The sequence below is a fragment of the Suncus etruscus genome, chromosome 15, assembly GCF_024139225.1.
Source record: "Suncus etruscus isolate mSunEtr1 chromosome 15, mSunEtr1.pri.cur, whole genome shotgun sequence".
In the NCBI taxonomy this organism is placed as follows: Eukaryota; Metazoa; Chordata; class Mammalia; order Eulipotyphla; family Soricidae; genus Suncus; species Suncus etruscus.
The window spans coordinates 59,271,233-59,298,535 of NC_064862.1; the positions used below are offsets into that span (position 1 = coordinate 59,271,233).

General features: G+C 52.5%; 1 protein-coding gene across 1 annotated transcript; it reads left to right on the forward strand.

Moving 5' to 3' along the window:
* Positions 1 to 5,773: 5,773 nt before the first annotated feature.
* Positions 5,774 to 24,593, forward strand: STX1B (syntaxin 1B). The gene is made up of 10 exons (XM_049789209.1): positions 5,774 to 5,994; positions 15,164 to 15,238; positions 15,444 to 15,543; positions 15,629 to 15,703; positions 19,461 to 19,534; positions 19,740 to 19,848; positions 20,000 to 20,073; positions 23,329 to 23,466; positions 23,556 to 23,666; positions 23,955 to 24,593. Exons 1-10 carry the CDS (start codon positions 5,965 to 5,967, stop codon positions 24,033 to 24,035), a joined length of 867 nt encoding a protein of 288 aa, XP_049645166.1. The 5' UTR covers positions 5,774 to 5,964; the 3' UTR covers positions 24,036 to 24,593.
* The last annotated feature ends 2,710 nt before the right edge of the window (positions 24,594 to 27,303 follow it).

Here is a 27,303-nt window from a genome sequence, read left to right on the forward strand (position 1 = left end):
TATTTCCTCAAAGGAGGAACCATGACTCATTATCCCTGCTCTGAGATGATGAGTCTGCATTTGGTGATGGGAAGGGCCAGTTAAGAGGAGAATGATCGGGCCTGGAGAGATAGCACAGTGACATTTGCCTTGCAAGCAGCCGATCCAGGACCAAAGGTGGTTGGTTCGAATCCCGGTGTCCCATATGGTCCCCCGTGCCTGCCAGGAGCTATTTCTGAGCAACACCGGGTGTGGCCCAAAAAACCAAAAAAAAAAAAAAAAAGAGAATGATCAGGGGCTGGGGTGATAGCACAGCAGTAGGGCGTTTGCTTTGCATGCAGCTGAACCAGGATGGACCTGTCTTGTGCGTGCTAGCTAGTTCGATCCCCTGACGTCCCATATGGTCCCCCCAGCCAGGAGTGATTTCTGAGTGCCTAGCTAGGAGTAACCCCTGAGCATCTCTGAGTGTGACCCAAAAACAAACAAACAAAAAAACAAAAAAAAAGGAGAATGATCAGTCTTCCAGGGCTGCTCCCTGGATTGGATCCTGATCCCTGATTTACATAGATTATTTAAACTTTTTTTTGGGGGGGGGCCCACACCCGGCAGTGCTCAGGGGTTACTCCTGGCTATCTGCTCAGAAATAACTCCTGGCAGGCATGGGAGACCATATGGGACACCGAGATTCGAACCAACCACCTTTGGTCCTGGATCGGCTGCTTGCAAGGCAAATGCCGCTGTGCTATCTCTCCGGGCCCGATTATTTAAACTTTTTCTGCTGCAGTTTATCTGTAAGCAAGGGTAATAATAGCAGTGTTCCTTGTTACTACCCACAAAAAAAAAAAATAGCAGATTATCAAGTAGTTGCTGTGGATTAAATAAATGAATATAAATAAGTGAAAACTTAAAATAGGGCCAAAAAATATCTTTCTCTCTTTTTTTTTTGGGGGGGGTCTACACCCAGCAGAGATCAGGGGTTACTCCTGGCTCTACGCTCAAAAATTGCTCCTGGGAGGCCAGAGAGATAGCATGGAGGTGGTGTGTTTGCCTTGCATGCAGGAAGATGGTGGTTCGAATCCTGACATTCCAAACGGTCCCCCTGTGCCTGCCAGGAGCGATTTCTGTTTTTTGGGTTTTTTTTTGGGGGGGGGTCACACTCGGCAGCAGTCAGGGGTTACTCTTGGCTCTATGCTCAGAAATCGCTCTGAGAACATCACTAAAGCAAAAAGTTTATGATGGTTTGAACAGGCAATGAATATAGAGAAAAGATGTAAGACTAAATTCCAGGGGCCTGATAAATAAAACCTGAAATTGAAGTGAAATATGGTGAGGAAGGCTCACAGAATGGTGACAATGCTTGCTATCATCTGCTAGAAGTGAATTTTATGTTACAAATGGTTTCAATGCTTATTTTCTCAGGAATCCTCACACTAGACTACAAGAGCACATTTTATATTTTTTATTTAGGGTGGGGATAGAGCCAGACCCAGGCTGTACCCAGGGCTTACTCCTAAAAGTCCATTATGTTTTAAACTTTTTTGGGGAGGAAGGGGTGTGCCACACTTGGCTGAGCTCAGGACTTATTCCTTATCATATGACAGTGCTCAGGGGGCCATATGAGATACTGGTGATGGAACCAGATCATCTGTGTGAAAGGCAGATGCCCATTGTACTATCTATCTGGCCTTCCAAGGAGGTTTCAGTGAAAAAGTTAGCCTGATTATAGAAGCTTTAGAAACACCAGTTGGGGCCAAAGAGATAATACAATAGGTAAGGTGCTTGTCTTGCATGTGGTAGACCCATGTTCAATCTCCAGAAATCCCATATGGCCCCATAAGCACAGTCATGAATAATTCCTGAGCACAGAGCATAGAGCCAGGAGTAACCTCTGAGCATTGCTGGGTGTAGCTCAAAAATCAAACCAAACAAACAGGTTCTTGGGCAAGAAAATCACAGGAATGGGCCCGGAGAGATAGCACAGCGGCGTTTGCCTTGCAAACAGCCGATCCAGGACCAAAGGTGGTTGGTTCGAATCCTGGTGTCCCATATGGTCCCCCGTGCCTGCCAGGAGCTATTTCTGAGCAGACAGCCAGGAGTAACCCCTGAGCACCGCGGGTGTGGCCCAAAAACCAAAAACCAAAAAAAAAAAAAAAAAAAAAATCACAGGAAGCTGATACATGGCCAAGGTTATCAGTTGGACTTGTTTGCTTGTTTTTGGGCCACACCTGGCAGTGCTCAGGGGTTATTCCTGGCTGTCTGCTCAGAAATAGCTCCTGGCAGGCACAGAGGACCATATGGGATGCCGGGATTCGAACCAACCACCTTAGGTCCTGGGTCAGCTGCTTGCAAGGCAAACGCCGCTGTGCTGTCTCTCCAGCCCCATCAGTTGGACTTTTAAGTACTCAGGAAGATGACTAGCTCAGAATCACTAAGAGGAACGGCTGCTACCAACATATTGTATATGCCTATGTCTACCTTTAGGAGCATAGTTAGCTCTGAGTCACTGGCATGCATGTTTGATTTGTTTGAAGGCCATATCCAGCAATGCTCAGAGGTTACTCCTGGCTCTGTGCTCAAGGGAATTTCTCCTGGGGGTACTCAGGGCCCCATGTGCTAGTGGGGATCTACCTGAGCACAATACATGTGCTCAGCCCATTAAGTCATTTCTCCAGCTCCATTTCAACAATATGAATCAAGCACCTACTCCATGCCAGGTGCTATGGTGCCACTGGAGAGGTGCCTAATGATGTCTTCCTGGGCCCTACTTCCCTTGTCTTTATGCCTGAATAGTAATATTTGGGAGTGAGAAACTCAGTCACTCATGTCTTCAGCCAGGTGTATGCATGGCACCAGGGACTGAAGCCCAGTCTCATGTATGCAAGGCAAGCACTTTACCACTGAAACGCATCCCTGGCTCATCTTTAGAGTATCTGAGTATCTTTTTGCATCTGATCTAGAGGTTGTTGGGAAGAAACCGACGTGAGTAAGATCCAATATAGCGTCACAGACAATCAGCCTACACTTCCTGGACTAGCTGGACTGCTGGGAGAGGCTGACTGGGCCTTGAAGAATAAAATGTCTATCAGAGAAGGGGAAACACCAATGTACAATGAAAGATTCTGAGGCGCAGAGCGATAGAACAGCAGGGAGAGCATTTGCTGTTCATGTGGCCAACCCAGGCTCTATATTCAGTACCCAATATGCTCCTGAACCCTGCCAGGAATGATTCCTTAGTGCAGTCAGGAATAATCACTGGGCACTGCTGGGTGTGTCCCAAAACAAAAATAAAACAAAACAAAAAATGAGAACCTAAGGCATTTAGGGCCCATGATCCCAGTGTGGTGATGGCCAGGCCTATTGGCACAGGGAGGGGTGTAACTGGGGGCTTAAAATGCCATCACAGCTACGCTCTGTCACTTGGAGAGATTATGTCATTTTTTGGGGGGGGAGTGGGGGTCAATCACACCTGCAACTGGTTGCAGGTGGAGACACATAGGAGTAGCTGCCCTAGAGATGCAGATCACTGGCCTAGATTCATCCATGATGGGACATAAGGGCCCTGGAGCCAGCCTGGAATGACCTAGAGGGAGAGGCTGGATCACTAAAGAATGGGACTGTGTCAGAGGTGCAGGGGAGCCAGTCCACACTTAACTGACTTGGGAATCCAGTTCCTTTATAAATCCACTCTAGGCCCTACTTTCCTGATCTTTTTGATTTGTTATTGGCCACACATGGTGGTGTGCTCAGGAGATACATGTATTAGTGGGGATAGAACTGGGCCATTCACTTACAAAGGCAAATGTCTTTTTTGTTTTCTATATCCAGTAATACTTAGGGGCTACTCCTGGCTCTGCGCTCAGGAATCACTCTTGTGGGTTTTCGGGGAACCATATGGGATGCTGAGATCAAACCCATGTCAGTTGCACGCAAGGCAAGTGCCCTGCCCACTGTACTATCTATCACTCTGGCCCCTATTGTATTTTTGGGAGAGAGTGTTCTGAGGCTACTCTCAATTCTATGCTCATGGGTCAGTGCAGAAAGTATTCAGGTTTTAGGTGCCTAGGATCAAAGCTGGATTGGCCACATCCAAGTTAGTGCCTAAGTGGGGTGCTAAGGCCCACCTGCATGCCCAGCAGAGCAGCAGTGGCCTCCCCCTACCAGGGTCGAAGGATAATGGAATTGCTCAGTGTAGAACTTGGAACTTCAAATGCCCCAGCACAGGACAGCACTGCTGGGACGGGAAAGAAGCAAAGAAAACTCCTGGTGCCCTCTGAGAGACAGAAGCGAAGCTGTTGTCTCTGATGGAGAACAGGAAGAAGCACATGGGCATGGACAGCCCCACCAACACATCCAGTCCGGAGCAGACACAGCTTTCTGGAGGAGCTTTCTGGAGGCTGAATTACCTAGGCTTGAAGATGCAGCTGAACATGAAGGGGTGAAAAAGTAAGGAAAGATCCCAGAGGATGGGAGGAGGAGGGATCCGGAGAGAATGGGGAAACATTCAGAGGTCAGGGTGTATGCAGAGGGATGGGCATGTGCCTTTGTGGGCAAGATGTTAGTCAGGTGAAAGGACTAGGGAGGAGGGTTTGAGAAGAGGACCATGGGATGATTGCCAGAGACCGATCAGAGAGGCAGGGACCTGCTGAGTGGTCAGTGGTCAGAACTTGGTGTCCAGCGATGACTGGGAAGTGGACAAAGCAGGTTTAAGGGCCACTGTGGGGTGCCAAAGCCCCTTACCAGAGTTAAGGTGACATGGAGAAGTGTGACATTAAAGAGATAGAGGCTGGGCCACCTTGCAAGCAGTTGACCCTGGTTCAAGTCCTCTCCACCACAAATGGACTTCTGAGCAAAGTCAGGAATAGCCCTGAGCACCGCCAGGGTGACCCCCAAACCATAAAACAAAAAGGAAAATGAAAGAGCAGGATGTTGGATACTGGAGCCCTCGGGGTACCTGAATTCCCTCCAGTGTGTTATGCACAAAACCCTATCATGAACAAACAGTCTTGTAAACCACAGTGCCTAAGATCATTTTATATTTAAATAAATAAAAACGAAGAAATCTGGACAGGAAAAAGAAAAAAAAACATATTAGTCATCGACAGAGCTAGGCCAGGATAGAGCTAGGCCAGCGACAGAGCTAGGCCAGGCAGGTCTGGAAGGTGGTGAGCACCCCGTCCTAGTAGACAGACAAGCAGAGCTCAGAGACGGTCTCTGCATCCGGAGCCCAGATAGCCCGGCCCGGCCGGCAGCGACCAGGCCCGTGTCCTTCTCCCATCACCCGCCTCCGGGAGGGTCAGTCAGTCAGTCAGTCAGTCAGTCAGTCCTATTTCTGGTACCCAAAACGCCTTCTGCACCTCCCCACCCCGAAGCCCCCGCCGGGTCCCACGCCGATACTCCTGAGCACTGAGCAGACACTGAGCCTGGCCCCCCCATTCGCTGGGGGGAACGTAGGCGCCTCTCCCAGGTCACCCGTTAATCCATTCATCCGCCCTTGCCGGTGCTCCCCCCTCCCGCTGCATCTCGGTGCAACTCAGCATCTCGGCGCATCTCAGCCTCTCCTCCGCATCCCTCGGCATCCCTCGGCTTCCCGCCTCGGGGCCGCTCGTCCCCTCCCCGCCCCTCCCCCGCCGGCCCCGACCCCCTCCCCGGACTACAAGCCCCAGGCGCCCCCAGCCCCGGGGCTGCGCATGCCCCTGCTCCCGCCCGCCGGCCCCCTCCCTCCGCCGGCTCCCTCCCTCCCTCCGCCCCCCTCCCCCGCGCTCCGGCGCCCGCATCCCTCCATCCCAGCCTGTGCCGCAGCCGCATCGCCACCGCAGCCCCGGCCCCGCCGACGGAGGCCCCGGCCCCGGCCCCTGCCCGGCCCTCCCTCGCAGCCCCGGCGCCCCCCCGGCGCCCCCAGACCCGGCCTCTGGCACCCAGGCAGGGGGCAGGAGCGGCAGGAGCCCGAGCCGGAGGACGAGGAGGAGGAGGAGCCGCCGTCGCAGGATGAAGGATCGGACTCAGGAGCTGCGGAGTGTGAGCCTGGGGCGGGGGCGCCGGGGGCGGGACCCCGCGTCTGGGGAGTGGGCAGGGGGCGGTGGGGGAGGGGAGGGCCTGGGGGCAGCTGGAGAGAGCTGATGGGGCTGGGGGCAGGGGCAGCCCGTACCTGGAGGACCTGCCTCCTGTCTCCAGTGGAGCTTTTTGGGGCCGGTGGCTGCCAGGGGTGGGAGGCCATTAGCGACGCAAGGGGGGCGGATGTCCGGCCCTGGACACCCCCAGATTCCTGAAGGGACTCTGGTCGAACCTCAGGATGAGAGAGGACAGGTTGCCAGGATGCGATTGGAGGGACTGTCAGCCCCGGGCAGATGTGCTGAGAGAGAAGACTGGGGGCGGTTACTGAGCCAGACCTGGAGCAGGACCTAGATCTGGGGGGAGCCGGCTCGGGACTGAGCCCGCACACGGCAGTGAATGAAGTGTGTGTACTCAAGGGTGCTCCCCCTGGGGAGGAGGCACTTGCCGAGGCTGGGAGGGAAGAGAGCCGACCTGAGGGGCAGCCGTGGCCGGCCAGTGCAGGCCTGCCTCGCAGCCAGGTGGGAGAAGAGGAGGTTTTGTGCAAAAGGCCCTGGAACTGGGTTGTGCGACCTGAACTAGGCTCTGCTGGGGGATCTGGGGCACCCTGAGGAGTTAGCCAGCTGACAGGGCCCAGCTGCAAGACTCCAGCCCCCCAGGTTGCATGGGGTGACCAGGAACAGGGGTGGCGCTGGTGTTCAGTGAGGGGCTGGCCATGGGCCTTGACAGGAACGGTTTCTGGGACGAGGAGGAAGGACCCAGGGTGCAAGGAGGCAGGCAGCCTTGGCAGCTGGCTGGCGGGGAGCTCCTAGCCTGAGGTGTCGTGTGAAGGAGGTTCTAGCCTCAGCCATGCACAGATGTACCCAATCTTCACCAGGAGCCTGGGGGAGGTTCCTTTGGGGGGTCATTATCCTAACCGACAAATGAGGAAACTGAGTTTCAGACAGGCAGGAACTTGCCCAAGGACACCAAACAGTGGTGGCAAGGCTAGCCTGGGAGCAGGGCTTCATTCTGTACCAGGTCACACGGGTCTCTGCTTTGGGGGCCTGTGAAATAGAAAGGGGCAAAGGGCTGTACCTGAGGAGGACACCCCCCCCCAGGCAATGAGAAAGAACCCAAAGGGAAAACAGAGGAAGGTGCTTTTTTCTGGGGAGAAAGGGGGCAAGGAGGAAGGAACTGGTGTTTGAGATGAAGGAATTTTCAAGATTTATTTCTTGGTTAAACTTTTACTGGGGGGATGTAGGCACCTCTTTCCAGGTCACCCCTTAATACATTCATCACCATTCACCTCCTCCAGGCATGATGGAAAAGACATTAACAAAAGTAGCCAACACTCATGTGCTAGTCACTGTTGTAGTATTTTATACCATTAACCTAGATGGGTCTTCACCAAAACCCCAGGAGACTGGTGTTGCTCCATTTTACAGATAAGAAAACTGAGACCTTAATGAAGGATCTGAAGAGCGATGTCTTGAGTAACCAAGAGACAGACCACTCCAGCAACTCCTTCTCTCACTTGAGTTTTCCAAAGCAGATTGGTTTCTGCAGCCCCTCACCCATCTTATTTTGGATTGGGTAAACTGAGGCCCAGAGCAGCTGACCAATTTGTTCAAGGTCACAGAGCTAGCAAATGAGGAATCTAGGGTCAGCCCCACAGTCCCTCTTCCCTGATCCCCAAAGCTGAAGAACTAGGAACTGGGTGAGTGGTAGGAGCAGTGGGGTGCAATTGAAGGGGTGAGTTTTCATCCGAGGGGTTGGGGTGAGGACTCTTGTCTGACAAAGCTGCTGGAAATAGCGGGGAGGGGGGCTTTGGTAGGTGCTGCTTTGGTGTTAGTCACAGCTCAGAGTTTGGGAGGGGGCGGGTGGGGTGGACAGGAACTGCCAGAAGCTGCGGCGTTGCTGTACCCCCCCACCCCAGCTGAGAGGGAGGCTGGCCTAAGAAAAGGGCATCTAAGAGGAGTTCGATTCTTTCTGAAAGGCCCACATAGTCTAAGTTCACTGGTCATAGAGCAGTGGAGGGCACAGGCTTGGAAGTCAGACTGTCCAGGCTCAAATCCCAGCTTTTTTTGGAGGCAGCTTAGAAATAACTTGCTGACCCTCTCTGCTCCCGTTTCTTTCCTGTTTTTTTTTTTTCTTTTCTTTTTGATTTTGGAACCACACCGGCTTTGTTTAGGGTGACTCCTGAAGGTGTCTGGGGGCCGTGCAGTGCTTAGATTGAACCCCAAGGGCCCACATGTAGAGCATTTACTCAACTCTTTGCACTGGTGTCTGCCCCCTCCATTTCTCTGTGTGAATCAGGAGTAGTTATAGTATTTGCTTCCCAGAGCTGCTTATGTATCAAAATTAATCTATGGCTGGAAGGGGGCCTGAGGCCCAGCAATGCTCCACAAGGCTTGTTATGTTTTTGTCTCCTGAGTGCATGTCGGTCCATTGAGATGACAGGATTGACTAATTTATTTTGGAATCAGTGAGGGTTAGAGGTAAGATGACTTGCTCAAGGTCACAGAGCAGTTAAAGGCAGAATGGGTGGAACTGTCCAGGTCACTTTGCACTTTTGGGATGTGGGAGTTGGAGGCTGGGGGCAGGAGGGGTATCAGTCGTGTGTATTGTGTCCCAGGGTCCCAGGAGTAGCATCCGGATGAGGCTCCAAGGAAAAGAGGTAGAGAAGAAGGCTGGTGGCCCTGGGAACACGTGGGCTGCAGCAGGGAGTGAGGTGGAGGGGATGGATGAGAAGAGGCTGAGACTTGCCATGAGGGAGCTGCAGTGTTGGGGACACCCTGGCTGGCCTCCAGTTTCAGGAAGTGCTCCCCGCTTCTGCCCAGAATGCCAGACTCTCTGGAACTGTCCCCACCTTTAGTTCTGTGCCTCCCAGATTGTGGCACAGGTGACTCGTTCAGGACTTGGCTCCAGTGTCATTCCCTGATAAGCCTTACAGGACCGCCCTGTACCCCTTTCCTCTCCCAGTGCCCTCTACACTCCAGCTGCTGGCTGGAGCCTGCCACTATCTCTCCCTGGAAGAGAATGTGGCTCCTGGGGGCATGAATTTCTTGCACTGGGTGCATTGCTGTCTTTTTCCGCACCCTGAGAACTTGGCACACATCCGAGGGATTTGTTGGATGAGTGAATGACTCAGTGGCCCGGGGAGGGTGAGAATGAGCTAGGTGGGTACAGCAGGTGGGTTAGGCTGTGAGGAGAGGAGAGGCGGAGTGCAGAGGGAGGCAGTGCGGGTCAGAGACAGATGGCCCAAGCAGGGGGTGAGGTGGGGAGAAACTGCTGCCTCTAGAGCAAATGACGCTGTACATCCCCAAGGGGCATGTGTTAGCTGAGTATATACATACACATAAGCATGCATACATACATGCATAAGCATGCATGTGTATGCATGTAAAACGCACGCTCCCACACACCCTTACTCTGCAACTTTCCTGTCACCTTCTCATCCCTTTCCACTTCTGTTTTAGATGCCATCTCACTGACTGTCTTTGGTCTTCACATTTTCCCTAGACTCCACTGAGGTCTACCCTACACTAAGGGTCCCTAGTGTCTCTGATGTGGAAGGCCTGGGCTTTTGCAGGGTGTCCGAGGAGGCCACATAGAAACTAGAGACTTGTATATGATGCCTCCTGTTCAGCACCCCAGGGTGATTCTGGGAGAGGCCAAGGCCCTGTGCACATACATGGAATCCTTTCTACACTCAGGGACTTGGTGAGAGACAAAGAGCAGTGTGTCTGGACTCAAACCCAGGTACCCACTTACTTGTATCCCATTGTCTGTTTATTTATTTATTTTTTGTTTGTTTGTTTGTTTGTTTTTGGGTCACACCCGGCGGTGCTCAGGGGTTACTCCTGGCTGTCTGCTAAGAAATAGCTCCTGGCAGGCACGGGGGACCATATGGGACACCGGGATTTGAACCAACCACCTTTGGTCCTAGATTGGTTGCTTGCAAGGCAAATGCCGCTGTGCTATCTCTCTGGGCCCTATTTTTTACTGTTGTTTTTGAGCCACATCCAATGGCACTCAGGACTCACGCCTGGCTCTGCTCTCACGAATCACTCCTGGCAGGCCCAGAGGAAGCATATGGAGAACCTGGGTTGGCTGCATGCAGGGTCAATGACCTACCTGCTGTACTATCTCTCCAGTTCTGGCTGTTTAATTTTGGGCAAGTTAGTTCATCTCTCAATGTCTCATTTCCTCTTCTGTCAAATGGGAACAAAAATAATGCATTAGTCTCTCATCCATGGGGGATACATTCCAATACCCCAGAGGATACCTGAAATTCTGGAGAGTACCAATCCCAATACATAAATACTATGTTTTTTCCTTATGAAGTTTAATTAGGGGGCAGAGAGAAATCATGCAGCAGGTAAGGTGCTTGCCTTGTGTGCATCTGACCCAGTTCAATCTTTGCTCTGACATATGGTCTCCTGAGCCCCCTAGGAGTGATACCTGAGCACTGCTGGTTGTGGCCCATTTGCACTAGAGGAAACTGAGACTTGAGCTGCTCTTATCACTGTCAAGTGAATTGAATGTGGGGTTTTTTGGTTTTGTTTTATTTTGTTGCGTATTTTTATTGTTCTTGTTTTTGTTGTTGTTTTGGCCACACCCACGATACTCAGGGATTACTCCTGGTTCTGTTCTCAGGAATACTCTTGGTGGTTCTCAGGGGAGCATATCGGGTGCTGGGGAATTGAATTTGGGTTGGCCACATGCAAGGGAAATGCCCTCCCCTCTGTACTATCTCTCTAGTCCAGATTGAGTGTATTTGATCATCAACTCCTCTCATCTTGTTGGCCAATGGCCTGCTTTCCTTTTCTTTTCTTAGATTAGCCAAGTCCTCCCAGAAAATCTTATGATTAAATGCTACAGAACAGGGAGCCTATGAACCAGCCCATTTCATAGATGACTGGGAATGCAGAGAAGCATGAAACCTGCATAGGGTCACCCAGTAAGTTGAGGAGACTTGAATTCCAGACTTTCTGCCAGGTTCTTCTGCAGCCTACCTCCTCCCACTGTTTTTCTGTCCTAGGCAAGGGAAATCAAGAGGACTAAGGACCTGGCAAAGTGGACCTTTGGGGACCAGGCAGAGGAAGGTCCCTTCGATATCTTCTCTAATATTATTTGCTGTGAAGTCTTGGGCAGGTTAAACTGTATGAGCCTATGTCCTCATCTGTATTGCAGATGATATCTAGTCAACTAGTGATATCTAGTTAATATACTAGACTGGGCTACTCTGGCCTACTCTCTACTCCTGGCTCAGTGCTCAGTTGACTCCAGCATGCAAAGTTGGTGCTCAAGCTCCTTTTTGGGGTTACTCCTGGCAATGCTCAGGGGTAATTCTTGGCTCTATGTTCAGGGGGACCATATGGGATCATATGGGCTGTCAGGGACCAAACCCAGATCAGTCGCCCATGCAAGGCAAGTGCCCTTCCTGCTGCATTCTCTCCAGTCCTGGTATTCTGGCAGCTCAGCTCTCAGAAGTTAGTCACTGCTCTTGACTCAGGAATAACTCCTGGCAAGCTCAGGAGACCATATGGGATGCTAGGGATTAAACCTGTGTCGGCCGCATGCAAGGCAAATGCCCTACTGACTTTGCTATCACTCTAGCCCCTGGTGTTCAAGATTTTTGAGCTATGTCCAGGGCCCTCACCAAGCACCTTCTCTGAAAATCTAGGCTTTTATCCTGCCTGATGTCACAGTCTACTCCAAAGCACCATGTGAGGTCAGTCTGATCGCCTTTCACAAAGCCAAAGGCTCAGGGGACGGAAGTCATGTGACCTTCTTGTTGCTAACCTGGGACAAGATATTTAGCTTCTCATTACCTCAGTTTTTCCAGCTGTTAAAGGGGCTTTAATAATATCTGTTCTTTGACAATTCTTAGAACTAAACAGATATGTCCAGTCTAGATACTGGCCCATCACAACAGCACGAGCTACATGTAGTATCAGTTTGCCATGAATATCATTAGTCAGTGGCCCTGAGGGGATTTTAATGAAGATTCAATCAGACAAGAATGTATGACCTATGCAGAGGGACTATTAAGGGATAATATTTTCCTAGGTTTCCAGGGCAAAGAGCCTCACCCAGGCTGGGCCTTAGTAGGAACTGGCCTGAGATGAAAACTGGCCTTGTGTGTCTGAGAGATGTGTGTCTGCAACCCAGAAGGGGCTGTGGAGGTCAGTGCTGTGGTTTAGGGGAGAACAGTTATTGCCTGTGTGAGGTTCTGGTTCCATCCTTGGCACTGGGGTGGGGTAAGAGAAAGGAGAGGAGAGAAGAGGGGAGGGGAGGGGAGGGGAGGGGAGGAGAAGGGAGGGGAGGGGAGGAGAGGGGAGAGGAGGAGAGGAGAGGAGAGGGGAGAGGAGGAGAAGAGAGGAGAGGAGAGAAGAGAGAGAGGAGAGGAGAGAAGAGAGAGAGGAGAGGAGAGAGAGGAGAGGAGAGGAGAGGAGAGGAGAGGAGAGGAGAGGAGAGGAGAGGAGAGGAGAGGAGAGGAGAGGAGATGAGAGGATAGAGAGGAGAGGAGAGAGAGGAGAGAAGAGAGGAGAGAGAGGAGAGAGAGGAGGAGAGAAGAGAGAGAGGAGAGGAGAGGAGAGAGAGAAGAGAAGAGAGGAGAGAGAGGAGAGAGAAAAAGGAGAGGGGAGGGGAGAGAGAAAAAGGAGAGGAGAGGAGAGGAGAGAGAGAAAAATGAGAGGAGAGGGGAGGGGAGGAGAGGGGAGAGAGAGGAGGAGAGGAGAGGAGAGGGGAGAAAGAGAGAGTAGGAGAGGAGAGGAGAGGGGAGAGAGGAGGAGAGGAGAGGAGAGGGGAGAAAGAGAGAGGAGGAGAGGAGAGGAGAGGGGAGAGAGAGGAGAGGAGAGAAGAGGAGAGGAGAGGAGAGGAGAGGAGAGGGGAGAGAGAGAGAGGAAGAGAGGAGAGGGGAGAGAGAGGAGAGGAGAGGAGAGGAGAGGAGAGGAGAGGAGAGAAGAGAGAGAGAGACAGACAGACAGACAGAGAGACAGAGAGAAGCATATTTTAAAAACAATCCCCTCTGGCCTTAGAGTTGATCACTGTCCCCCCCAGACTTTCCCGTTCCTTGTTTGTGCCATGGGGACAGTGTCTGTTAGCCTTTTTCCCTAGGCAAGAGTGGTGAAGAGCAGGTTGGGTTACAAAGGTAAAAATGTTCACGAACTGTGGAGATAGTGCACATGCTGAAATTATTTTTCCAAAGCTGTCATGTTTGGGCCTTTTGACCCTTCCTCCATTCTCAAGGACATGTGAGGGGCCAATACAGCATTTCAGCACTTCCCTTGTACCAGGTTCAATTTCTGGTACCACCTATGGTTCCCTGAGCCCTGGTAGGAGTGATTCCTGAGCAGTGCTGGGTGTGACCAAAAACAAAATAAAACAAAAACAGCCAGGGCAGCCCCCCACCCCATCCCTGGCAGAACTGCAGGGAGTTCCCTGGGGGAACAATGGGAGACAGAAACCTGCCTTTAAGGAAGGAAAATGGCTGGAGAACTGGGAAGTCCCAATTCTAGCCAGGAAGGCTCTTGGCCTTTGGCACTGGGTGGAGTGGCTGGTGCTGTTGGACAGAGGGATGGGTGTGCATTTGTCTGTTTTTGGATCCAGAAGATATATCTTAGGGCCATGGTTCAGGTTGGCTTGGGCCCAATGGAGACTGTGAAGTCAGAAGTGCTATGAAGCTATCTAAGTCCTGCCAGTGCCACCTGCCTTCTGGGACCACAGAGGGCCGAGATTGTGGAACTTTCGCTCTGACTCTGTGAGGCTGTTCAGTGCCCAGCGTGTTTTCTGACACAGTGTATGTGTGTGTGGGGTTAGTGTCTCTGCAGACAGCTGGGGTGATTGAGGTGTCCCACCGGAGGACCCCTCCCAGGCTGCTGGCCCTGCCAACTCCCTTGACCATCTTCGATTGCAGCGGGGGCCCATCTGGCTCTGTCTTGGCTCCATCTCAGCTGTCTGGGATTTGTCTGCACCGAGTCTATGTCGATCTACACTTGTCTGGTTCCTGTCACACACCTGCCATCCTGGGACTGGGGGCGAGAGGGCTTCCCTCTTTAAATCCTGACTAGCTGCACCCTCGGGAGATGCAGGGTGGGAGTGGAGGATTCAGTCTGAGTTTGGGCTGGTTTGTCCAGGAAACCAGGTGAACTCTGAATTTCCACTGGGGCTGGTTAGAGCCTCAGATGTAATTAAGTTTGATGAGCCCAAATTTTGCCCTCAGACTGTCACAGGCAGGGAAAATTCTTGAGGCAGGAATTTGTGGCACTGGGGAGTCACCCCCTAGCTCCGAACAAGGGTATAGAGCTGGGATTCAGAAAGGCCTGGAGCACAGCCTGGAGGCCCCTTCTGGGAGGGGGGTGTGGGGGGAGCCTAGAGTCTGGATAGTTCTTCTAGGCGCTGTGTGCGGTGGCACAGCGTCTCAGCGTGGGTGTCTACGGGCCTATTTCTGTGTGCTGCGTGTCATCCCCTCTATCGGTGTCACTGGCCTGTCTGGCGGTGGCGGTGTGGGTGGGTAAATCCCTTTGTGTCTCTGAGTCCTGGGGGTGGAGGGCTGAGCAGCTGCAGGTTGCAACTGGGAAATCCAAGCAAGGCAGAGTCGGTGGGTGTGGAGTGGAAGAGGGGCCCAAAAGCAGAGGTAGAGTCGAGCAGCAGTGCTTGTGGGGGCCATCAGGAGTGAGAGGATGGAGGAAGGCTCAGTGCTCATCTCTGGGCCTTACAACCCTGTCTGTGCTTGTTCCTCTGGCAGCAAAGTGACCTAGTACAGGGGCTCTGACTATCAGTGGAAGTTGGAGGTAAGGCACAGGCAGGAAAGTGAGGCCTTGGGCTGGATAGGGTCGAGGTAGGGGGGTGGAGAACTGGGGATGGCCAGTGACTATAAGAGCCCTGACCTTTCAAATGGTGGCATCCTGGCAGCCCTCCAAGTAGGGAAGTGCTCAAGGCTCCTCCTCTGGATGCCTTTTTCTAACTCTCTCCAAGGTGTCCTTTTGGGCTTTCAACTCCCCAACCTCAACCTGGGTCCTCAATGTTTGTTCTGACTTTTCTGGGCCCTCGCAAACCGCAAACCTGACCCCTGCTCTGAGCTGATCCTGGACATGTTAGGACCACTGGGGACCACTCATTCATACCTCCTCTCTTTGCCTCCCAGGCAAAAGACAGCGATGATGAGGAAGAAGTGGTCCACGTGGATAGGGACCACTTTATGGATGAGTTCTTCGAGCAGGTAACACGCTCACTGCTCCAGACCAACCCTGGCCCCTCCTACCTTCCCGAAACTTCATCCTCCCTGCCCTCACCCACCCTCTCTCTACTCTGGCTTCCTTGACATCCCTCTGGGTCTGGTCCATTCCCCTGAACTCTGGCTGAGTCCCCTGGATCTCCCTGCCTGGCCCTGGCCTTGGAAGGCTCTAGCAGATTTGCTGTCCCAGGTGGAAGAGATCCGAGGCTGTATTGAAAAGCTGTCAGAGGATGTGGAGCAGGTGAAAAAACAGCACAGTGCCATCCTGGCCGCCCCCAACCCTGACGAGAGTAAGTATGCAGCCCAGCGGGCAGACCCAGAGGAGAAGGGCTCTGGGCCCCAGGTAGTCTCTTACCCACCTTGGCCTCCCCTCAGAGACCAAGCAAGAGCTGGAGGACCTTACTGCAGACATCAAGAAGACGGCCAACAAGGTTCGGTCCAAGTTGAAAGGTGAGGAATGTGGCCCCACTCTAAGGAGAGATTCTGGGCTACTTAGTCATGTCTGCACACTTCAGGAGTGATACTTGAGCAGGGAGAAAGCACAGGCACTCAGACTGCCTTCTAGACAAAAGCTGTGTGACAGGGACAGGAGGAGAGGGGTCATCTGAGTGCTGGTGGGGGCACATGCTTCGCAGGCAGGTGGCACTACATATACCCCTGAACACCACTGGAAGTGCTGAGCCAGGGCTAACTCCTGAGCACCACTTGGTGTGACCCCCAAACTAGACCAGATGAAAACCAAACAGTGCATATCTGTATGATGCCCATTGCAGAAACCTGTGTCCGAGTGCCTTCAGTTTCCCCACAATGAGTGCCAGGCAGAGCCTAAGAACCCGGTAGGTGGACTCAGCAGATGCTTCTGAGTTGGTAACCTCGGCTCAGGACAGATTGGACTGTGTGGCTGACATCAGGGGCTGGCAAGCTTTCAAGAGGCCCTGCCAACTGCTCATGTATTCACTCTAATTTAAGGACTTGGGTGCTGGTAATAACCACCTTCCCTCAAAGCACTGTGGGCTGGGAACCTCCTTGTCTGCTGGTGCCAGGGGAATTGCAAAGCGACTGCGCTACTGCTGTCGGCTTCTGCTAGTTCAGCTTCAGGAAGCATTTGCTAAGCACCTACTGTCTACCTGCTGGCCCTGAGCACGCTGACCTTGACCAGGAGATGACAGGGACTTCGTGTTCCCATGGCCAGTAAGCCCTGGAAGCCTGTGCTACTGCAAACAAGTCCTTTGCTCCCAGGGGAGAGAGATGGAAGTACATGTGACCCAATGACCCTGCCTGGGAGGTCATTGTGAAGATGTGGGTGGAGGGAGCCCCAGCTCCATCATGATTTTGTTTTCTTGTTTTTATTCTTTTTATTTTGCCACTGGCAGTCGTGTGTGTGTGTGTGTGTGTGTGTGTGTGTGTGTGTGTGTGTTATTCTCCAGCCCTGTTTGTTTGGTTTTATTTTGTTTGTTTGTTTGTTTGTTTTATTTTTGAAAGAGAAAAGGAGGGGCCACAGAGAGGTAAGGCATTTGCCTTTCATACAGAAGGACGGTGGTTCGAATCCCGGCATCCCATATGATCCCCCAAGCCTGCCAGGAGCTATTTCTGAGCATAGAGCCAGGAGTAATCCCTGAGCGCTGATGGCTGTGACCCAAAAACAAAAACAAAAACAAAAAAAAAAGAGAGAGAAACAGGCTTCATTGGGAAGGGAGAGAGAGAGGAATAACATGCTAAGGAGAAAGCACAGACTTCTCCAAAAGTGGAGAGAATCCTATACACTACCCAGTATGAAGGTAGGAAAGTTTGCATCTCAAGAGTGGTGATGTGGGCCCAGAGAGATAGAACAGCGGCATTTGCCTTGCAAGCAGCCAATCCAGGACCAAAGGTGGTTGGTTCGAATCCCGGTGTTCCATATGGTCCCCCGTGCCTGCCAGGAGCTATTTCTGAGTAGACAGCCAGGAGTAACCCCTGAGCACCTCCGGGTGTGACCCAAAAACCAAAAAAAGAGTGGTGATGTGGGTACATGTGTCCTCATGTCATTTTGTAGCAGTCACCTCTCCACAAACTCTTTTTTTTTTTTTTTTTTTTGGGTCACACCGGCAGTGCTCAGGGGTTACTCCTGGTTCTACACTTAGAAATCACTCCTGGCAGGCTTGGGGAACCCTATGGGATGCCAGAATTTGAACCACCATCCTTCTGCATGCAAGGCAAATGCCCTACCTCCATAGTATCTCTCCGGCCCCCTCTTCACAAACTCTTTATTGACACAGCAAAATAGGATGGTGAGATAGTACAGGGCACTTGCCTTATATGCAGCTGGTCTTCGTTCAATCCTTGTATCTGCCTGGTCCCCTGAACACAGAGCTGGGAGAGCCCAGAGCATCATTAGGTGTGGCCCTACCCTCCCAGCCCCCATAAAAAGGGAACCAAGTTCACAGCTCTTTCTTCACCTCTTTTTGATACGAAAAAAATTTTTTTCAAATAAAAATATTGGGGCCAGAGCAATAATACCTAGTGGGTAGGGTGCTTGCCTTGCATGTGGCCAACCTGAGTTCTGTTCTTGGCTCCCCATCAGTCTCTTGCACCTTTGCTAGGGGTGGTCCGTAAACACAGAGCCAGGATTCACCTCTGAGCACTGCTGGAAATGGCTCTTCAGCAACAACAACAGCAACAAAAAAACAATAAATGAAGGATTATAGGTGTCAAGGAGATGGCTCAAAGACTGAAGCACATATGCTATGTGCAATGACCCTTGGTTTGAACCCTGGCACCACATGGTCCCCCCAGCACAATAGCTGGACTAATGTGCCCCTGAAATGACACTTATGTGGTGCTCCCTGCAGCAGCCCTGCAAGCCCAGCATGGGTCCTGAGGTGCCTGTTCACACACCTCGGGCCCTTAGTTTAGTGGAGTTGACTGACTTCACTGTCCCTCAGGGCAGGCTCTGTTGCTCCAGGGCACAAGAATAACTCAGGTGCAGCAGTTTAGAGGCGCTGACCTTCAGGCCTTCGCTGCCTCTTCATCTTTCTCCAGCACTTGGTGGCACAAGGTTCTAGTTTTTTTTTTTTTTTTTTTTTTTTTTGTGATTTGGGTCACACCCGGCAGTGCTCAAGGGTTATTCCTGGCTTCAGAAATTGCTCCTGGCAGGCACGGGGGACCATATGGGACACCAGGATTCGAACTGATGACCTCCTGTATGAAAGGCAAATGCTTTACCTTCCATGCTATCTCTCCGGCCCCTTGGTTCTAGTCTTGTGACCTTGAGCATCTTAGTTCAAACCTCCCTGTAACCATGAGGTCACTGAGCTCCCATCAAAGTTCTGAGAAGTCAATGGGCTCTGCAAGGCTCCTTCTTCTAGGGCTTTCGGAGGACCCCCAAGTTCTGACCAGAGGCCCCCATGCTGGGCCAGATGTTCTGCCCAGTGGTTACCCTGTGTAGTGGGGTCAGGAAGTCCCTGTGCACACCTTCACCAGCAGTCCCTGTGCCCCTCACCATGCCTGCTGCCATAGGGAGGAAAAGGGTGTTTTCAGGAACGTTCTACGCCTTCCAGAGCCAGGAGGGCTGGTGATTCATTGCTGCTGCTACAGCTTCCCGGCACTGGCATTCGGGGCTGTTGTGGAAAGTCTGAATGATAGGTGCAGGAATGTGTGATGCAGAGCAAGAATCCAGTTCATCTGCTACTTTTCCAGAACATCCGTCAGCAGCGGGAATTCCTTGGAACAGGGTCACTTTTGCAGGGCTGTTGAAACATCTCTCTACTCAGTCTAGGGTTTTCAAAAGGCCAGGTGGCCAGCAGGACAAACCATCTGGAAGTGTTTGCCTGTCTGCCTATTATCAGACACCCCTTTATCACAGTTGTTGGAAGGGCAAAGTACCATCTGTGTGGGGGATAGGACTTGTACCCTGTGGGACTGGGTGGGAGATAGCACTGCCCAAACTGTCCAGAGCCCAATCCTGGCATCAGAGCCAAAAATCTCTCCCACAGCATGACTGGTCACCTGTCTATCTCTCCACTGGCCTTCCAGACCCCCTAAATCTCCTGCCCCTTTATGTGAGGCCTCCTGACTCTTCTCTAGATCCTCTACTCTCTGCCCTGGCCATGGGTGCAAACTGTCCCCACCAGTCTGGGACCTGCTGCCCATTTGTCAGTCCTTCGACCATCCCAGACCCTAGGCCACACACCTGGGGTCTCTCACCTATCCCTGTACCCCTCTCCCACAGCGATCGAGCAGAGCATTGAGCAGGAGGAAGGGCTGAATCGCTCCTCTGCAGACCTGAGGATCCGCAAAACCCAGGTAGGCAGCAGAGGCCAGATTGTGCCTTGTGCTCTGTGCCTACAGAGCTTGTGGGACTGCAGCTAGGCCCTAGCAGAGGATGGAACCTGGGTTCTTAGGGCCTTGGAGACTCCGGGCTGGCTGGGCTTGGGCTCAGGACTGAAAGGCTGAGGTTGTTTTGCTGAGGGGTAGGACAGGCCAAGCTCATTCCTTTCCCTTCCTTCAGCACTCCACCCTCTCACGGAAGTTCGTGGAAGTAATGACTGAATATAATGCAACGCAGTCCAAGTATCGGGACCGCTGCAAGGACCGGATCCAGAGGCAGCTGGAGATCAGTGCGTGACACCCCCCACCCCACCCCCCAGGTCTGCCCAAGCCCTTTGCCAGACCCTCCATCTCTGGAGCCAGCCTGGCTGGGGGTAAGTGGGAGGCAGGTGTCAAGGTCCCAGCTCAGCCCCTGAACTTGGAACTCTTTTCTCCCCATAGCCGGCAGGACCACGACCAATGAGGAGCTGGAAGACATGCTAGAGAGTGGCAAGCTGGCCATCTTTACCGACGATGTAAGCTGGGTCGGGGCAGGTTGGGAAAGGCTTAGTCTCTCCTTCACACACTAAGTTTGAACCTGGTCCAAAGACCACATGTAGCAGGCATCAGAGCCAGACACTGCACTGGTGGACTGAGTGAAGAGGAGCCTTTGGGGTGCACCTTCCTCTTCAGGCACTTTTCAGGGTCATGTTTCCCTGCTAACTCACGTCACCATCTTCAGTGTGGAGATGGGGCAGATGAGGACCTCACCTCAGTCCCAGAGTCGGGCAGGGCAGTACCAGCTCACAAGCCACTCAGCACTAAGGATTTTAAAATAAAATAAATTAGTTTGGGGCCGAGAGATAGCATGGAGGTAAGGCATTTGCCTTGCATGCAGAAGGATGGTGGTTCGAATCCCAGCATCCCATATGGTCCCCCGAACCTGCCAGGAATTATTTCTGAGCGTAGAGCCAGAAGTAACCCCTGAGCGCTGCCGGGTGTGACCCAAGGACCAAATAAACCCAAACAAACAAACAAAAAATCAAATCAATTTGATGGGGAGGGGGGTAGGGCACTTGTCTTGCATATGGCTAGTCCCAGCACAGCAGCCTCAGTAGAAAGGAGCTATGAACCCAGATCCAGGAGGAAGTCCTGAACGGGCAGGTGATGTCCAAAGACCAAAAACAAAACCAACAAAATAAAGCTGCCTGGATAATGTGAGGCCCCCGGGTCCCTCCCTCATCCTGTGACCTTTCCAGGCCCTACCCCCAGTCCCAGCACTATGGGATGTGACCAGTGACCTCACTGCCACCAGGCTGAGTGAAGGCTGGAGCGGCCTACAGTTCCAGCACTGCTGAAGAAGTGAAAGCCAAGCAAAACTAGTTTGTGTTGCTGAAGTTCTTTTGTTTAGTTCAGTCCCTTATCTCACACATGAGTGGCTGGGCCTTACCCCCCACCCACAAATCTTTATCTTTTTAGACTTTTGATCTGGTCTGCCCCACTCTGCTTCTCTGTTTTTTTCTTCTTCTGCTTCTTTATTATGTATTATTATTAATTATTACCACAGCCTGGTTTCCTGTAGTATGAATATTTCTGTTTAATGTGTCCTGTGTTTCTGCCCACCCCATATTCTACCTTCACTGCCCACTTTCCCCAGGTCCCTTCTCTCTCTCTCTCTCTCTTTTTTTTTTTTTTTCTTGGTCACACCCGGCAGCGCTCAGGGGTTACTCCTAGCTTTATGCTCAGAAATCACTCCTGGCCTGCTAGGGGGACCATATGGGATCCCAGGATTAGAACCACCGACCTTCTGCATGCAAGGCAAACGCCTTGCCTCTATGCTATCTCTCTGGCCCCCAGGTCCCTTATCTTGTGCTGTCAGAATCTGAGGCTTTGTTTTCTTTTCAGCCTGCCATTCTTTTGTCTATTGTCTTTTCTTATTTATTTTTCAGGGGTTGGGAGGGCAACTCAATTGTGCTCAGGGTTTACTCTTGGCTCTGCACTCAGGGTCACTCCTGGTGGTGCTCAGGACCATATAGGGTACTTGGGATTGTACCTGGGTAAGCCATATGCAAGACAAGTGCCCTGCTTGCTGTGCTCTCCCTCTGGCCCCCATTCTGTAAACTTCCGTTGTCAGAATTTCTAGAAAGGGCTAGAGGGCCTGGATAAAGCACACTCAGCGGTGACTTTACATTGTCAGCAGTTGTTTCTTTTCTTTTTCTTTTTTTTTTTTTGGTTTTTGGTTCACACCCAGCAGTGCTCAGGGGTTATTCCTGGCTCCAGGCTCAGAAATTGCTCCTGGCAGGTACGGGGGACCATATGGGACACGGGATTTGAACCAATGCCTTACCTCCATGCTATCTCTCCGGCCCCAAAGCAGTTGTTTCTTTTGTTAAATTAACTTCGGCAAAACTGACTGCTGCTCTTTTAGCTTGAAGCCCTCCCCAGCTGCTCTGTTCAGGCTGCTAGCTGGGACAGCACCTGCCAGTAACTGGCCATTGTTGCAGTAGAAACTCAACCTGACAGTGCTGATGGGGACGTCAGGAAAGACTTCCTGGGGGAAGTGGCATTGAGCTTTGCTTAAGAGAGCAGAGAAGATGGGCAAAGAGCACCGAAGACAAAGGGAACAGAGGGGACCAAAACAAGAAGAATGGACTATTGTTGACCAATGTCAGGAGTGAGACTGGGTCTGCTCAGCTTGGGCAATGGGGAGCCTGGAGGGGGAGAGAATAAGCATGTCTGGGTGTGCTCTGACATTCAGTGCTTGTGAGCACTTCACCTGGGACCAGCATTTGAGGAGGAGGTGGCTGGCATCCTCAGGCTCCTGGCTGATGCCCCTCATGTGGTCTGTGGGCTCTGTGGTGTGATGCCTTCACACTGGCGTCTCTCCTGTTGCCCGGACTTGGACCGGATGGAGAACCCCAGTACTGGAAGCCTTTCCTCTCCCAGACATCCCTGTAGGGGAAGGGGAGGGATCCTGAGGGTGCTGATGGACTCAAGACATACTTGGGGCCAGAGCAGTGGCGCAAGCAGTAAGGTGTCTGCCTTGTGCGTGTTAGCCTAGGATGGATCATGGTTCAATCCTCCGACGTCCCATATGGTCCCCCAAGCCAGGAGCGATTTCTGAGCGCTTAGCCAGTAGTAACCCCTGAGCATCACCGAGTGTGGGCCAAAAACAAAAACAAAAAAACATACTTGATTCCTTGTCATTAAACAAACTTCTCTTCCACACTGTGAAGGTCCTTTTTGGACCATATACGTGCACTCCCTTTTTTCTCACCTCACTTTGGGAGCGGCTAGGGCATTTGCCTTATATGCGGCCAATCTGGATTCTTTTTCTTTTTTTCTTTTTCTTTTTTTTTTTTTTTTGTTTTGTTTTTTGGGTCACACCCAGTAGTGCTCAGGGGTTACTCCTGGCTCTATGCTCAGAAATCACCCCTGGCAGGCATGGGAGACCATATGGGATGCCGGGATTCGAACCACCATTCTTCTGCATGCGAGGCAAATGCCTTATCTCCATGCTATCTCTTTGGCCCCCAATCTGGGTTCTATCTCAGGCATCCCATATGGTCCCCCGAGGAGTGATTTCTAAATGCAGAGTCAAGAGTAACCCCTGAACGCCACTGGGTATGGCCACCCCAGAAGACACTATTAAGATCCATGTAATCCAGTAGGGAAACTGAAGTTTGAAGAGACTACCTAATGTACTCCAGGGTGCCTGATTTGTGCAGACACTGGTGGCCACATCGGTTCTCAGATGAGGGTGATCCAGCTGCCCTCTCCTGTTGCCCTAGATCAAAATGGACTCTCAGATGACAAAGCAGGCACTGAATGAGATCGAGACGAGGCACAATGAGATCATTAAACTGGAAACCAGCATCCGAGAGCTGCACGACATGTTTGTGGACATGGCCATGCTTGTGGAGAGCCAGGTACCGTACCGTGTTTGCCACCTGCAGTGGGCAGCCCTAGGTCCCTTGGTTCCTTCTTGACCCAGTCACCATTCCGTGTATACCTGCAGGGTGAGATGATTGACCGCATCGAGTACAACGTGGAACATTCTGTGGACTATGTGGAACGAGCTGTGTCTGACACCAAGAAAGCTGTGAAATATCAGAGCAAGGCCCGGAGGGTGAGCTGGGGCTGGCCTGTGGAGGCCGGTGGGGGCCGGTGGGCCAGAGCCAAGTGGGTGGGGCTGGGCTTGGACAGGGCCGAGGTGAGTGAAGAAATCTGCTGCCAGACCTTGGCTCCAGCTCTGACCTTTTCCTTTTCTGTTTTCTCTCCCCTCTTCTTTTTCCCTTGCCCACATCCCCCATTATCCTGCACACCCCACCTATCTGTCTGCCTGTCTGTCTCTCCTTTGATCTCTTTCTGTTTCTCTGTCACTTTTCTCCATCCCCATGACTCTTCCTGTCTGCAGAAGAAAATCATGATCATCATTTGCTGTGTGGTGCTGGGGGTGGTCTTGGCGTCATCCATTGGGGGGACGCTGGGCTTATAGGCCCCCACCCCTTTTCTTCCCAGATCCCTCCCCCCTACATTGGGAGCAATACCCCCACCATCCTTTCACTCCATCCCTTGCTCCAGGCTCATCCCTAAGACAGATCCAGGCAGTCCTCTGTGACCCTAAGTCAGACCCTGGCATCCCTGGCCTCACCTTGCCATGGACCCACTACCCAACCCCGCACGTAGATAGCAGCAGGCGTGATTCCACATGCACACCAACATGCATGCCGCCGGCACATGCTTGAGACGTGTGGACACCCCAGCGTGTGTGTACATGTGTAGACATGTGTGTAGAAGCACCCAGTCACCTGCCTCCTGCTCCACCCAAGTCTGTGTTGTCTGAGCTTTCCCTGTCACTGGGATTATTCTGTAGACTCTGCACTGGGCCCTGTTGTTTTCTGTGATAGGTGTGTGTGTGTGTGTGTGTGTGTGTGTGTGTGTGTGTGTGTATGGCCATGGAATGCTATGTTTTGAGTCAAACACAGCCACACTTTAGCCTCAGACCCCTTTTCTCCTTGTCTGCTATACAGTGGTATGTGTGTATGTTTGTTTGCATGACTGCTCACATCCCATTTCTGAGGGTCAGTTGACCCAGTACCCGGGCTGTGGCAGACCCTCCTGACTTAGGGTCTGCGAAGCTTGGAGTTGTCCTGGGGACCATGTGTATATGCTCTGAGTCCCGTGAGTTCAGCCAAGGTGAGTGGAAGGATCCACATGTAAATAACTTAAAGTAGCCTATATATATGCGTGCTTCCCCTTGAGGATGTGTGTGTTTGTGTGTGGGGTGTGTGCAGAGAGCATGGGTGGGCTGCAAGGACCCACACAGTAGTCACTGGAGCTCTGTTTTGGGTGGGAAGAGAAATCTATATTTCTATGTTATCTGCAGAGAGAGAGAGAGAGACAGAGAGAGAGAGAGAGACAGAGAGAGACAGAGAGAGAGCGCGCACTTACCTTTAAGGCCTATGCCCTGTCCTGGTGGGTTTCCCCAATTTCACTGCACCATCCCCTACCACTGGCTGCTGCTGCTGCGTGTCTGGTTGGCCACACACTCACTCCATCTCCATTGTGTGACTCTAGCTTTCTACCCTGCATGTCTCAGGGTTCATATGCCTTGGTCCAGATGCTGCCTGGTTCTGCTATGTCCTGAAACCAGTGCCCCTCAGTGTGCTACTGTGCACTGTGCCTCCTGGGGTGGGATGCTGTTCTGGGAACACCAAGGGTCAATCTGCACGCTCCTGCCTTGCACACTCTTGGAACTGGGAGAGACCACTGCCAGTCCCGCCAGTCCCTTGGATGCACTTGGTGCTGTTGCAACTCCTTGAGCCCAGGAGAATCGATGGCACAAGTACTGGAGGGGCCTTTGTGACCACTCAGGACAAGCAGAACCCTGGCACTCACGCCCTTGACACGTCCCCTGTTGAGACATCATCTTAGCTGCACCCCACCAGGGTGAGACCGAGGGTATGAATCTGGCCTGTTGGTGAGGTCACAGGAAGGCGTGGCTCCACCCACCGACAGACAGCACACATGGAAACGGCCATCGGCACTGTTGACCCCTCAGGAACATGGACCCATCAAAGCCTGGAACGTGGGATAAGAATCTGCCTTACCTAGGGTTAGGCCGTGTGTGCACAGGGTGAAGGATGGGGCTGAGGCTGGGGTGAGTCTGCTTACCTGAGGCTCACTTCATGTGTGTGTGTGTGTGCTCACTTCATGTGTGTGTGTGTGTGTGTGTGTATGTATACATGTGCTTGTGTGAAATAATGGACATGTGGCCTGGAACAGAGTCTCCTTCCCTGTCCTGTCCCAGCTTAAACAGTTTTTTCCTACCACCTGGCTGTGTGTGGTCAGTGTATGTGATCCCTTTTGGGCAGGCTCTCCTGAGTTGGGGGACTTGCCTGTTCATTCCCAGAATGCCCTTCTGCAGGACAGGAAGTGAGCCCCCTTGTCTGACTGCAGCCCTTCTCCCCCCCCATCTCAGGCTTTCTGGGGGACATCAGAGCAGGCCCCACCCTGCCCCCTGCTTTCCTTCCGGCCTCCTAGCCAGGACATCTTCCAGGCATTTCTCTAACCCCCACCACTGGGGCATCAGGAGAAAGGGACGGCCGAGGCCAAGCCAATGCTGCCGTCTCTCCGAGTATGTTAGTCCATAACTGCCCATCTCTCCGGGCCTCAGTTGGATCAAAGAATCCCTGAGGGTCTGCTGTACCCCAGCTTTCTATAAGCCCCACATCAGAGGATGTGTTTGCTGTTGGCTGCTGTGTCCGTGCCCCTGCAGTGTTGTTCGGGGCTGGTGTGTCTCTTGCATGTTCTTGGACAAGTGTGTGCTGACCACCTTTCATGCCTGACACCATCAGCCCCGTGTGGGCCCTGTGGGTGGTCCGGGCCTGGCCAGTGCTTGCTGCTCCCCTTAGCCCACTCTCATGAAGCTACCACGTATTCTTCCGTGTGCCTGTGGGGTGCTGCACGCTCCTGCCACCCTCCCGAGCGTGTGGGCATGACCTGTCTCGGCACCCACTTGCCCCCAGCTGCCCTGCAGAGGAATCGATGGGTGGCCTTTCCCCCAACTGTGCAGCCCTGTGCGTTGGCGTGTGTTTCCGTGTTGCTGGCGTGTCATGTGATGTAGCCGTGTTTGCTGACCTCAGCCCTGCCCCCCTCTGTTTTTCCTTTGGTTTCTAGAGCTCTCTCCCTTCCCTCCCTGGAGGGGACAGGACTCCTGGGGCCTGGCTGGGGGGCCAGAGCCAGGCCCCCTTCTCCTGTGAGCCCTCCGAATCCCATTTCTCTCTATTGGTGACCAAGTTGCAAATGGATCAAACAGGAAAACTCTGACCCCTGCCCCAGCCCTGCATGTCCTGTCCTCAGATCCCCACCCCGGGCCGGGAGAAATAGCAACCAGTCCAACAGCGGGTGTGCTGTGTGCTCACTTCCTTGTCCCAGCAGGGACAGGCGCCGTGGGGTGGGAGGTGGGTGCATGCGGGGGTGGTGGTGGCAGAGCAGACAAGCAGTGGGAGACACGGGCCTGGGTCAGCAGCTTTAATACAGGGCTGGGGCAGGGCTTGTGCCAGGGCATCCTCAGGCGAGCTCTGAAACTTGCAGGAAGTGGGTTAAAAATACATGGATTTCCTTGGCTTTCCTTTCCTTATAGAGCATTGAAAGAGCAACTTCTTTCAAGTGATGATAGTGAGAGGCAGGGAGCGCCACTTCCACCCCCCAGGAGGAACAAAAGTGGCAGGAGGAGATGGAAGTAACTGCCCTCCCAATCC

Bases quoted from the DNA above. Each gene is read 5' to 3' on its own strand.
- STX1B (XM_049789209.1), top strand. From the start codon at position 5,965: ATGAAGGATCGGACTCAGGAGCTGCGGAGT. The intron at 20,074-23,328 runs GTAAGCTGGGTC...CTGTTGCCCTAG, and splicing joins TGGCCATCTTTACCGACGAT to ATCAAAATGGACTCTCAGAT. The intron at 23,467-23,555 runs GTACCGTACCGT...GTATACCTGCAG, and splicing joins CCATGCTTGTGGAGAGCCAG to GGTGAGATGATTGACCGCAT.